The sequence below is a fragment of the Lissotriton vulgaris genome, chromosome 1_1, assembly GCF_964263255.1.
Source record: "Lissotriton vulgaris chromosome 1_1, aLisVul1.2, whole genome shotgun sequence".
Taxonomy (NCBI): Eukaryota; Metazoa; Chordata; class Amphibia; order Caudata; family Salamandridae; genus Lissotriton; species Lissotriton vulgaris.
The window spans coordinates 950,896,522-950,909,985 of NC_141685.1; the positions used below are offsets into that span (position 1 = coordinate 950,896,522).

General features: G+C 44.4%; 1 protein-coding gene across 2 annotated transcripts in view; it reads right to left on the reverse strand.

The window, feature by feature from the left end:
• Positions 1-1,089: 1,089 nt before the first annotated feature.
• COX14 (cytochrome c oxidase assembly factor COX14) overlaps positions 1,090-13,464 on the reverse strand; it is a 63,645-nt gene continuing 51,270 nt past the window's right edge. For both annotated transcript variants that reach the window (XM_086959376.1, XM_086959386.1), the window contains exon 2: positions 1,090-1,571. In XM_086959376.1, coding sequence (XP_086815502.1) covers positions 1,386-1,562 — 177 coding nt within the window. In that variant the 5' untranslated portion in view covers positions 1,563-1,571 and the 3' untranslated portion in view covers positions 1,090-1,385. The remainder of the gene's footprint in view (positions 1,572-13,464) is intronic.

The window sequence follows — 13,464 nt, forward strand, 5'->3', positions numbered from 1 at the left end:
CAATCTTCTGTGTGCCATTACAGAGACGAATAGTCCAGCTTGAAGTGCCCGGCCATATCCCTTCTGAACAGATCCAACCAGGACAGGTCTCCTCATCTCTACCCACTTTTTTTCTTGTTCATGCATTGGGGATGTGCAAGTCGTAAGTGCGACGCTCATCAGGGTCAGAGATACCGCGTCACTGGTGGAGATTCTCCAACAAAACACTTGGAGGAGTTCTCTGGTACTCACGTGTCGCCCTAGTCAGCCATCTGTTTTTTTCCATTATTATATTTTAAAGTAGTCACCAGCTTCTACCCTTCTCCCTTATTTCAGTTCTTCAATTAAGCACAATGTCTGCCGTCCTGGACCTAAACATCAGCACTGGTTCTGGCACCCTGTTTTTTCTTTCATTCTCGCCTCTAAAATCGGTTCAATATCTGTACCATAATGATTTGTAGCAGAAAAACCTAGGAATGGAAACATGATTCATGACGACATGGAGTGAGGTGGCACCCGTATGAAAGTAGTCCAGGCCAAAATCCCTAAAGGACTATGAAAAGAAAAGCATTTGTACATTAGGAGTACTCGAAAGATGGCCAAACCACGCAAGAAAACAGCGGTTTGGGCCAACCATGTGCATGCACCAGCAAATCAGAATTGAGCCTGAACATTGGGCCTTCAAGGAAACAGTGCCAATGTTAGACTCCTTTGCATACACAAGAACTTGCCATTTATTTCAATACAGTTGCCTTAAGTGTCTGCAATAGATTTTCATGGACCTTCGATTAAAAATCTGAGGCAGATTATTTTCTATTTGTTTTAATAAGGCATCAAATTAAAACTTTTCCATGCTGCCTACAACAATTTATTTAGGTAGGTAACGTTGGATATTATGCAGGCACTCAGTAATGTTTCTTGCTTCATAAAGTGAAAAAAACGATATCTATACCAACGATGGCCAGGAAGAAGCTTGTAAAGAGACATTTAATAACATGCTGAGGGCTGTACATTCACGTGGGGCCTGCTTAGTTAACACACTATTTGTAAAGCGTATTTCAATGAATGTGGATATTATTTTCATGAAAGAGGCAAGTTCATCAAATTAAATCAGTGCAAAGAAGCTCCCTTTATTTTAAATACCGACTAATCTGTGCCCATTTATTGACCACAACATGTGATTTTTAAGAACATTTTCTCAGAAGACAGTCTATGATTACGAAGAAAGCCACCATTGTCCCAGAAAGGCCTTCCACAGGACCTAGAGACCACCCGTCAGCATGAGACATGAAGGCCGAGGGAAGGTGGCTCTGTCAGGGCTGAGGTGACATCAGGTATGATGGTATGAACCGGGCCACATCAGTTTGATGGTCCTTCTAAGCGGATAGTTGGTACCAAGGCCACATCTAATCCTTCAGGACCTCACTGGTCTGGCTCTCAGCAGCCTCCTTGAGCATTTCTCTGCGCTGGAAAAACCGGTATGCACGCACACTGCACAAGTACCCGCCGTAGAGTGTAAGTAGCATCATTGAGCCGGAGAAGGCCTTGTACCCAATGTCTGCCAGGCGTTTCGTGGACGGCATTGCTGCTCCCTGAAAACCAAAAGACATCTAGATAAACAGGTCAGCAATGAAACTTCTCACTGATCATTCCATAAGCCCTTCAGGACACAACTCTCATCTTGTAACTCCACCCAAGTCACAATATAACCAGTCAGCCTCCTAATACATTAATTCACAACACCCCTCTTCGCCCCAACTGTACATCCCCATAGCAGGCTAAACACAATAAATATACTTGTTAAATCCTTCTTCGACAGGACAGTGATACTAAGGATCACTGTTGGGTGCGGTTGCAGATCGTTATCCTACTCTCAGGATCACTGCAATTCCCATTTTCTCTCTAAACCCCCTCATCATCCCCTTCCCCTCAAAGTAGGAGTTGCTGTTGGGGTGCAGCTCCAATGGACAAGCTAAATAGGAAACCACCACCATCATGTAGCTTGTGAGAAGTTTAGGATTTCATCACGGGTAGTTTACCTCCTCTGAACCTCGTTAAATGCAATACTTAGAGGAGTGGCTATCGTGGAAACCCATGCAGCCACCACCACGGTGACCTTCCTTTCCATCACGGATGAGTACCGCACAACCAGGTCAAATTTATAATGTTTGGTATGTTCTCTTTACTGAGTGTCATTGTGCTTCTTTCTCTTCCTCTCCACTCCAATTACTTTCCAACTCCTCTCCACTTACAAAGCTCCATGAATGAAAGTAACATATGTCTGATGATAGGGCATGATACCCCCACAACAATAATACGGTCACCGTTGTACATCCTGTTGAAGAATGCAGGGTGTACCTATATTGCTTAAGTATTCAATCCAAAACAAAGCCCATAAATCTATTTTCTGCCATTTGGAGTGTTCCACCACTCCACTGGCCTGTGACCAGCCACAAATGATCAGCAGTAGTGGGTACTGAGAGTCCCAAGATCACTTGTACACGCAAACATTTCCCCAGAGGCCAAAAATGTGATCTGTGCCATTCCCAAGGGCTGCATTGATGCCTGCTTGGTGAAGATCGTGGTGGTGTAAAGTTATCATACATGGTGTGTGAGCTGACTTGGTATATGGTGCACACTTATGTAAGTGGGCACCCTGCACCAATCCAAATGACCCTTATGGGGATTTTAGTGGTCTTGTACAAACTTTTAAAGCTCTCTAAGTGGTAGCTGTGAAGAGCAGCCTTCAGGTTTAGTCCAGAAGGAGTGTAAAGCAGCTTATTTTACCAGAGCATAATCTTATTGGTATAAGTTAAGTGAAAAAGAACCGCACAGTATATTTATAAAAATATGTATTTATTATAAGACCCTCACTAACACATACAGGTTTCTCCTAGCTGGAGATATACATAATGCACACCATACTTTGCAATAGAAACAGGTAAGTAGCACAGATACACAGTGGTCACCAAGGGGAGACTAAACCATATACCTAAATAGTGGTATGCCAACCACGACTCGAGTCAAGACTATACCCATAAGACGTAGAAGTGCCGGGAACCCAAGGAACCACCCGAGGTAAGTACCCAGGAACCCCACGAAGACCATGTGCAGAGTGGGAACACGACCGGGGGCTCAATATAAGTCAATAGAAAAGTTACGGGTGCAATTTCTAAGAATAAGGGCCCTGCCCAGTGGACCCTGAAGAAACCCTATAGAAGACAGAAGGTTGGAGACCCACCCCACCCGTGGATACTCTAGGAACCAGGATACCTACACCAGGGAAGCCGGGTGCATAGGTGTGAAGTGGCATCGGAAACTGCTGTCAAACGAAATGGAGGACTTCAGGAAGATGCCGCTGCTGGAGAAGGTGAAAGTGTCCAGTGGAACCCAACAGTGGATTCAGGATGAGAAGTACCTGCAAGGAGAGGGGACAGAGTCTGTGCCACTTGGAAGTGACCAGGAGGCCCGGAAGACACATGCCCACCGAAGTAGAGTTTGGCAGTAGTGCTGATAATGACCTTGAAACTACAGCTGTGCGGACCAGGCAACGTTGTGAAAGACCAGGAGCTGTGCACAAATAGTCCCATGTTGGATGTCAAGAGTTGAAGGGTCGGTGTCTGTTGGAAACACCAACAAGCCTTTGCAACTGCTACCAACGTGGAAAGTGAAGAAGGTACCAGCAAGGTCCAGGTGACTCACCACAAGAAGGGGAGTTAGGGCAGGCCCCGAGCATTCAGGGGAGCCCGCAGAAATCAAAGGAGACCCTCAGGAGGACACACAGGCCGGAGGTACCGGAGTCGCAAGAGGACCTTGAGCAGCTCACCAAAGATGCAGGCCCACGATGCAAGTGATGCGGTGAGGACGAAGATCTTGGTCTCAGGAAATGCTTAAGGTGAGGGCTACTTGGAGCACGAACATCTTGGTGGAAGCCAACAAGCCTTTGCAACTGCAAGTAGATGCGGTGCACAGGGTTTCGGTTCCTGTGGCTCCGACGAGGGATACTGACCTCAAACTTGGTGAGAGGTTAGGGCAGGCCATGAGGGATGTGAATAACCACCACCTGTGTTGCTGAGCCTTTCAGAGTCCGTGGGAGCCCAGGATCAGCAGAATGGTCAGCTTAGTTGCTGTGCCTGCAGATGCAGGTAAGTGACTCCTTCAATTCAAGGGAGATTCCTTCAGGTGTCTTGGATGCCCACATGACTTGGTAGGTTCCTGTATGGAGCATAGGCACGGACGTTGCAGCAGACTAGCAGGGCATCGAGATCAGGAGCAGCAGGAGTCTTCCCAGTTGCAGCCTTGATGCCCAGAGCGAAGTCCAGAGTGCCCAGACGGTCGAAAAGTGGTGTCTTGAAATTAATCTTGTCCCACGACAAATCTATGGACTCAATTACAGGTAAGCCCTTAAGTACCCTAGGGAAAGGGTTGGGACAATTCAGGTTTTCTTCCAGGGGAGAGGGTGGGGGGGAGGGGATTAGCCAGTGGGGAGAATACTCCCATGTCCTTTGTCCAGTTTTGCGCCAGAGCGGGAGCCAACGGCTCCCTAAGCTGGTTTGAACAGGATTTTTCAAGGAGGGCACCAAATGTGCCCTTCCAGCAGGCTGAGTGGCGCTGGCAAGCTCTCGCACCCGGCCCCAATACACTAAACCCTGTCTGGGAGGTGGTCTCACCTCCCTGGGCCAGGATACCTATTGTTCTGCCTTCCCCTGCCCGAGCTTGGCTCAGCAGCAGGAGGGCAGAATTGTGTCTCTGATCAGCAGCAGCCATGTTGTGCTGTCCGGGTCTAGAAGACTGGTACCGTTAGCACTGAGGACCTCCCGGAGGAGCTTTACAGTGCATAGAATCATAACTCCCACACCGTGTACGATGATACCAAACAGGACATGTTTACAGCCAGTTTAGAGATGGTCATCGCCTAGTGACGCATGGCCACTCTATGTATTGTAATGGCTGATGCACTTACAACCCGGGATGTAGTGTAGTTCCTATATTCCCAATAGGCTCTGCACATTGGAATAATATATCCTATAGTTTAGACGTAGGACTGAGGTCGACTAGGTCTCTATCAAATATATTAAACTTAATAGTGAGTGTGCCAGCTAGCTCAGAGGTCACTAGAAACATTCTCGAATACACAAGAAGGGATTCGTTTCTGGCAATTGCATAAACATGACAACTTTAGTTTCCCAAGAATAAGAATTGTATCTCTTGAGTCATGGAAACAATAGATCCGAATTTCACTCAGTCAATCGTGCATGCTTCGTTTCAACAGTGGTGCAGAGAAATAGAGAGACAGGCGTTTTCAATAAAAGGTTTTATTGAACAGTCTTCTTTCTTATGCAAGTAAAGTGAACTGCTACAATCGTAATGCAGGCTGCAAAGTATAATGCGTACAGCGAGAATAGTTACACAAAATAATACTGTAAAAGCATTGTATGGTTTCTATGCCATGTAAAAATACATACATATCTACACAGGCTAAAATACTCAACTGGTGTTTCAAAAATACACCTACCCCAATGTACCTAACCTAAGTATAGTACGCAGGAGGGAGTAAGTATTGTGTAGCATAGGTTTGTTTTTTTTTGCCAAGAATCTATCCAAGATTTCTCTTAGGTTCTAATCCGCTCCATACCTTAGTTTTAGAATGAAGGTGGTCTGGTATCTCTTGTCTCTGGACTTGATTTCCCAACACCCCGCAAGGGGAGCTTGGAAACACTGTAGCTGGATTCTCAGCGAGAGAAAGGACAGCTTCTCGATCAGTGCGTCAGCTGGAGGGTCGGCTTCCTTCGGCACTTGCTGTAGCGAGCTGCGTCGGGCAAGTAGATAGTCTAACTGCTCCGCACCACCATGTCTTGCTATAGCAAGTGAAGGCATATTTATACCTTGAAGGTGTCTAGTTTGATGTAAAGTCGGGCATAATAACGCCAGTAAAGAACCCCAAGGGAATAGTAGTTCTTTGTAAAGTACATGAGTTCTTGGACAAATCAATATTCAAGCAAGGTGAGGTCCCTGACTGCTTAAGCCGATTTTCCAAGAAATCGTTGTAACGTTTTGCTACGGGTGGAAGTAGCCATGCCTGTATTTGGCTGCAAGGGCTATGTCTCAATAAGGGTATGATTTCTATGCCTATTTTAGGGCAATCTGAATTGTACCTATATAAGGGCATGAATCGGGATAATTCGCTCGGATCCTAAAACGACATACAACACCCTCTCCACTTTATTATGTACGACATTACTAAGTTCTAAGCACATAAAACATATCGAAAGCATTATATGTCAAGACCCCACCGAAAATACAAAAGAAAATGCATTGGTATTGGTTGTACACGAAAAGAGCATTTGTGCTGAACGCATTTTAAAAGCAATGTTCCATTCAAAGCATATAATATGGCATTGGAAATGCTATCCAAATGAATCACTAAAATACATTTATGAAATGGCTCTTAAATACAGAAGAAAAAAAAGGACGAGACCATTCCATGACATAATTTATAATGCGTTTGGTTGTGGACAAGGTCAAATATTGTCTCTTGGAAGTATTCAAAGAACTCTAGTTCTCTAGGAATAGTTCTACTTTAAGCAGATTACTTGGTGCCAAAAAAAAAAGAGTTCAATTTTGGAAAAAAGTCAAATCATAGAAAAATAGAGTCCCAAAGTTAGAAGATTGTTTTGGAGAGTGAAGGTTGAATACAGAGTCCCACAGAACACTGTGTGCAAACTTCAAAAGTCAGTCTCATTGTTTGGAGAAAACATCAAATCTTCTAAGCAGGTAAAGAATTCGGACAACTACAGTATCATGCGCTCACGACACTTCATTGGCAGGAGAGTGTTCTCTAAGGTAATCTGGGTGTCGCTGGCGACTTGACTTGCCATATCGGAGCAGAAGGAATAAAAATAGTATTCCTGCCACGAGTCCCAAAATGAGAGGCAGGCCGCTGAACACAGAGTGCACGAAGTTTGGAAAAATGCCTAGGACTGCTTTAAAGGGTGCGAACAGTCCCGAAAAAATCGTCTTAAATACATGTACAATACCACTCTTATCAGACATGCAGGTGGTAGGATAAGTTGTTCGAGGAAACATCGCAGGCCCCGTGCAAGTTAATACCCTGACATAAAAGTGTACCGCTTAGTGCGTTATTGCAATTTGTACCACTAAGAAACACATCTTTTCCCCCCACTACTGTGTATATGGTAAATCCCATGTTGACTTAATGTATTCTTTACCCAACCTTTAATATACACCTTCTGGTACATGCTTCAAACAATACTGAAAATGGAAAATTGTGACAGGCAGAGTGATTGTTCCCTGTATTAGCCATTCTGTTGCTGGTTTTTCAGAAACAGTTAATGGTAATCTTTCCAGTTTCTCAATGCTCAGCGCCGTATAGTCTGCTCCTCTTTGTGCCAAAGTGATTTGTTTATCTATAAGGTTAAATCCAGAAAACAATGACGTGGCATTGATTAGACGCCGTGGCATTGATTAGACGCCATGGCACATAGCCAGAAAGAAGATTTTGTAACGTCCAGCCTAAAAGCATTATAGAACGCAATTGTGACTGTCAATGCTGTAACATGAGCAAGTCCTGTTCCATTATATCTATGGCAGACGATACTATGCTGTCCAAAGAATAAATTCTGGATGACAGAGTCGTTAACCCATTGTCAACTACAGAGAGAGATTTCTCTAAATTAATACGATCAATTTCACGTATTCGTTCTGCAGTCTCTGCTTGTGTTGCTTTCCAAGCTTCATTATAAATGGCATATATACCAGCGTATATAAAACGTTTATGGAGCGGTTTCATAGGTCCTTTTAAGAAGTCCCTTAAATCAACGCCATCTTTAAGTAAAGATAAGTGTTGCTTTACCTCGGTTCGTGTGGACTTTTGTAGCCACTCAAGGCACAGTTTTCCTACACTGTATGTTGTTACTATCCCTGGATGTGGATGTGGACATATCTTGGATCTGGCCTGGTGAATGTAAACCCTTGTGTTTTATTCAGGAGTCTATCTTGACAGTTGTTTGTGTCTGTGGGCCAGATTAACCATTTTTTCCAATCCGAATCTGTTCCGTTTTTAAATAAAATAGTTTTTACGTCGAACCCCCCCTCCCTCCCCTCTGTAGTGTTCTTACTATCAGGTGTAGGTGTTGGTATGGAAGGTTTGTTTAAATCTTTTATCTTAGCTAGGCCAAGACGTCTGTTGAACAGTGTCATTTAAAAACATTATTTGTTCAGCGATGATGCAGGCTCTAATAAAGCTTCTAATCCCTGCACCTGCCAGTCTTTTGTGCCCCAGACAGTTTGTCTCAATTTTGTCTCTCCACAAGTCAAAACCTAATGTGGACAGCTGAGCATAAAAGGCCACAGAATACATTTGCTTAGTATTTGTCAACATACTTTTCATTCCTGTCATATTAACATTCTTAAAGTAAAATGTTTCTAGATTTGAGACATTAAAACCTGAGAAGTATGGACATTTTTCATAAAATGTTTTTGAGCTACCCTTTGGTGGCGTTGGACAATGTTCCCATTGATTAAAAGTATAAACATTTCTAGGATTTGCAGATTTGTGCAAAAAATGATGACCATAGTGATTGTAACAGTACATTTGTTCATAATCTGATGAACCTTCTAAGTATTCATGATTTGTAAATTTTGCAGACATCTCTAAGTCTTACATCATATTATTAACAGTCTCAAAGTCCCAATCAGCAGAAAAGGTACTAGATGAAACAAAGTCACGAAGGAAACCTTGAATTGGTGTAGAATCTTCAACAGCTCTGCAGGACCAAAGGTGTCATAATCAGTTCTGTCCCAAGCTATACTACCAGGTATAGGAACGGCTGTGATGTTCACTGACGACAACTCTCTTTGTTCACGATGAGATGATTTGTGTGGCGTGAGGAGTAAGTTTATGTTCTTACTAGCTGTGTCCTTTTTACTATATCTTCCATTTATCAGCATTCCCAAAGTTAATACAAGAGTCAACCAAAGTAGAAGAAAAAGTACAGCCAACACAATCCAGATTTCAATCCATGGTGAAACTAGAAAAGTCTTTTCCAGTTGATGATAAAGTTCTGTTGCTTGTTCTTTGAAAGTTCTTTTTGCTGGCGTTGTTTCAGGTTCACTGGGATCCTCGGAAAACGTATCAAAGTTAATGAAATAGCCAGAGGCAGTTCTGCAATTGTAGGTATTGCATCAGGATTACTTGAAATCGCTGTAGCTACTTGATCCCTTGTCATATTAGTATAGTCAGATGCTATATCATTGTAGACAGGCGTTTCTTGACGAACTGTTATTTGGGTTTCACGAACTGTTATTTGGGTCTCAAGAGGCACAAGTTCCATGGCTTTGTTGCTTACTCCTTTTCGCACTGCAGATTCTTCAAAGGTGATGAGTCTCTCAGTTTGAACCTCTTGAATAGTAGCCAGATTTGGTCGTCTGCTAAATCTTTGGAGTCCACTTGGCCTACTACTTATGGTTGGCCACATGATGTGGTTTCACCAAGTCGATAGATACGAACCTGTTCTCCTTTCTTCCAGCAAGGGGCAGTAGTAACACTGTTCTTGATCCGAGGATTGCTAGCACAGGTACTGGTTGTCTGTAAGAAGGCCCCAATCTTTGGAATCCAGGCAGGCCGTACTGGGACGGGTGGTTTTTCTTCAGTGGTCGTTGGCTTCTGCAATGTGTTGCTTTGACTTCTCCTTGTTTCATTTAATCCTGCAAAACAGCCAAACGCTCTATGATATCAAAAGGTTTCTGTTCTACCACTGAAGTGTGGCGATCAAGGTCCTGGAAAATCATTCTAGTTCCAAAAAGGATTTCATATGGAGTGATTCCACCCAGAGAACTTCTTGGCAGATTATTTAGACTACGTTGGACACTTATTAGATGTTTGACCCAGCCGTCACCCGAGCCTAATACCCTAGCTGTTATAGATTGCTTTATGTCCCTTTTTTTCTCTCCACAACCGAATTTTCCTCAGGATGGAATGGGCTAGAATACTGCAATGCAACACCCAGATTGGCCTTGGCCTCCCTGTAAGCCTTTGAGCTAAATGCAGGACCCTGGTCAGAGCGCAGCGTGCCGACTGCGTATGTGCCGATAAAGACTCACAAATCTTTTATAACAGTTCGGGCGTCAGCCGAGCACGGAGGCCACATCCAAATGAATATGTCCTAATAGTTGTGGGACCGCATTCGTCCATAGTGACGTCTGCGTGTAGATAGTCTAATGCTGTCTAACAACGGTGTCTGTACTGGGCTGGCTACACTGTAGTCAGGAATCTGGCGGCGTTCTCTACTGCGATCTCTGTTGCAGTCATGGCAATTAATTGCAAATGTGTGAATGTGACCATTCGTCCCTGGCCACCAGTACGTCTCTTAATTCTAGTATAGATTTAGAGATCCCTTGATGTATCAGACCCTCTCCCAAATGTGCTTTGTGCATCAAAGCTACTTTACGTCTCCTGTTTGGAATTACCCTATACCCCACTTCAGGGATTCGATCAAAAGGGACAGAGTTGGTATCTATTATGTATGAATATTCGAGTGGATAATTTTGAGGTAACGCTGCACAGATGCTTTTGCTTGTGGCATTGACAGCTAGCATTATTTTGCAGTCTATTTAGTTTTTGAACGAGTGATTGCAGCTATGGAAGCCATTTGCACAGCTGCCTTCGCGGCTTCATCAGCCAATGAATTCTCTGCAATGTGAACGCCATCACGTTGATGACTCAGTGTATGGATCACATGAGTTTTTTGTAGTTCTTTTTGTAGTTGAACTACTTGTTCCCAAAGCAACTTATGCTTGATTGTGCGACATTTTGCATCTTTGAAACCATTTTGAATCCAGTTCTGCAAGTATTCATTGCAAGATTGAACGCAGTAATAAGAATCGCACACTATGAGTGTGGGGAATTCGCGATTGGTATTTTAAAGCGCCATCTTGAATGCTTGTAGTTCAGCTCACTGAGCTGTACAATCTCCGAGAGATTGTGTTTTTGTGACCATATGTCGGAATTTACCATTGCGCCAGCGATCTTTAATGATCGCGCACGCAGCACTATAAGCTTGTTTACACCCAATTACGGGCTGTGCTGATCCGTCTGTATAAATTATACATTTGTACTCTTCTAGTGGCAGAATCTCAGTGGGGAGAGGACATTCTTGTTTGTACTGTAGAAATTCTTGTGTTTTCAAATATGGGTCAAAAACGCATTTAACGTCTATAGCAGCAAGATAATTAACCCATTGTATCCATCTCGGATGTAAAGCCTTTGCATTTGGAATGCTTGCTTTTGTCACTGCCTCTAAGGCAGGTACAAGAGCAATGACCATAATGCGTTTTCCCTGTGCGAGGGCTCTCTTTTACTACTGCAGACCTGTCAGAATTTTTTCTGTAGATGTGAATTACATTTCAGCTTGTGTGTACAAGATTGACTTATAAGCTATTGGTACTTTTTCTCCTTCATTAAAGTTTAAGTATGTGAATCCGCATGTTCCTGGAATGATTCGGATTACAAGCTTACGTACGTTTACGCGAGTTTGTAGATGTGTTGTTGCTAACATGTCTGTTTGCACTGAATTTCAGAGTCCAATTAACTGTTTTGAAATCAGGTTTGATTAATTCGTAGAGAGGTTTAACCCTTTCTGCGTAATTTAGATTGTATGTTTTCCGAAATTTAGGAATCCTAAAATTGACTACGTTTTTCAGCATTTTTGGAAGTTGGAGCAGCGCACTTTTCTAAAAAGTTGGCTGCCAGGCTTTTGCCTCCACTTGATAACTCATATCCCAGAAAGAGGACGTTGAGGTGGGCAATTCTTGATTTCTTAAAATGTAATTTATACCCTTCAGAGGAGAATCCAAGTATAATGGTATTCACTCTGTTCAAGTGCCGGTCCAACTCATCGTCTGATAGATAGATGTCATCGACATAAGATAATGCCTCATCATCATACGTTTGTAGTGACTCCGTTACTCTAGCTGAAAATAACCCCGGACTATTCTTGAATCCCTGGGGGAGATGGCAGAAGTGAGGCTGTGTGCCCATAATTGAGAAAGCGGTCAAGTACCTACTTTCTGGTGCAATGTTTTGACAGGAGAAACAGTTAGAAATATCTAAAGTGGTTTTATATTTTTTACGCACAATGTTGTTCATTAGTGCTGCACTATGTGCATTTTGTACTGCAAAGGTTTTGCAACAAGAGTTTAAATGTCTGTAGTCCAAGACTAGACGATATGTATTGTCTGGTTTGGAGACCGGAAACAAAGGATTGTTCATTGACGAGGTGCATGTTTCAATCACCCCTTGGTATTCAAGTTGATCTAATATCTCCCTGACTTGTTTTTTTAGCTTCTTGCTTAACTGGGTACTGCCTTTGTGCAGTTGGTTGAGTTTTTAACTGGATTTTATGGTGAGGAAATCCTCATCCCATTCTACATGATTTTTAGGTCTCGCATCTGTGACGCAGCGCGAAGCGCTGTCGCAATGTGAGACCTATAGTCGTTGAGTCTGCTTTCAAGGGCTTGCAAGGGGGACAGGAGATGGGCACGCGCAGGCTGCAGATCGGATCGGTGAACGCGCGCACTCACACGCTGCGCCCATCTCCTGTCTCCCTTGCAAGCCTCTGTGGAGTAACTTTCACTTTCCCTCTTCTTTCTGCCGTGGGCTCCACGGCCCGTCAACGCACACCGTACACGCGCCTCCTAAAACCGGCTCCCTGGCACGACCATGACGAAGCCCCCCCGCCCACCCACCCAGAGGAAACGTACCCCGTCAACGTGCACCATACACGCGCCTCCTAAAACCGGCTCCCTGGCACGACCACGACCCCCACCATCGCCCAGAGGAAACGTGCAAACTCACCCAGTGTGGCGCATCGTACACGCACCTCTAACGCCGTTCACATCTGCCAGCATGCAGCCCCACTCATCGGGATGCTGTGCAGAGACTGTTCTTGGCGGCCTGCTCGGGGTTCCAATGCGAGACTCTGCAGGGCTCCCTCAGCATACGGGAGCCCTGCAGAAACACACCCCGCCTCTCGGACTTCTGAAGACTTTCACCGCTAACGCAGGGCTCTCCCTTCCTCATGGGAGCCCCGCGTTAACGAGCACGACCAGCCTCTTCCGGTCGCATCACAGGCCCCGCCCATGTCACTGGCAAGGATGCCTGACTTCCTGCTTTTCCCCCCAGGCCGCAATGGTGAATTATTGCTTGTTTAGGATTTAGTTAAGGGAAAATGAGAAGCTGCAGGCACTATTACTCATCACATTAAAAGCAGCCTTGTGGGCTGCGTGAAAGAGAGACCCGACCTCAGGCAGTCCCTTCAAAGATGCCAAGGATCGTCCGGGGTAGCAGCCGCTGACCCTCGCTTGCCCCTGCTATCCTTGGAACTGCCCTTGCTATCTCCGGTCGCAGCGGTCATGACGGCAGTAGGCGCAAAAGAAAGGAAACCATGCGCTACAAAGGTGTCAGGT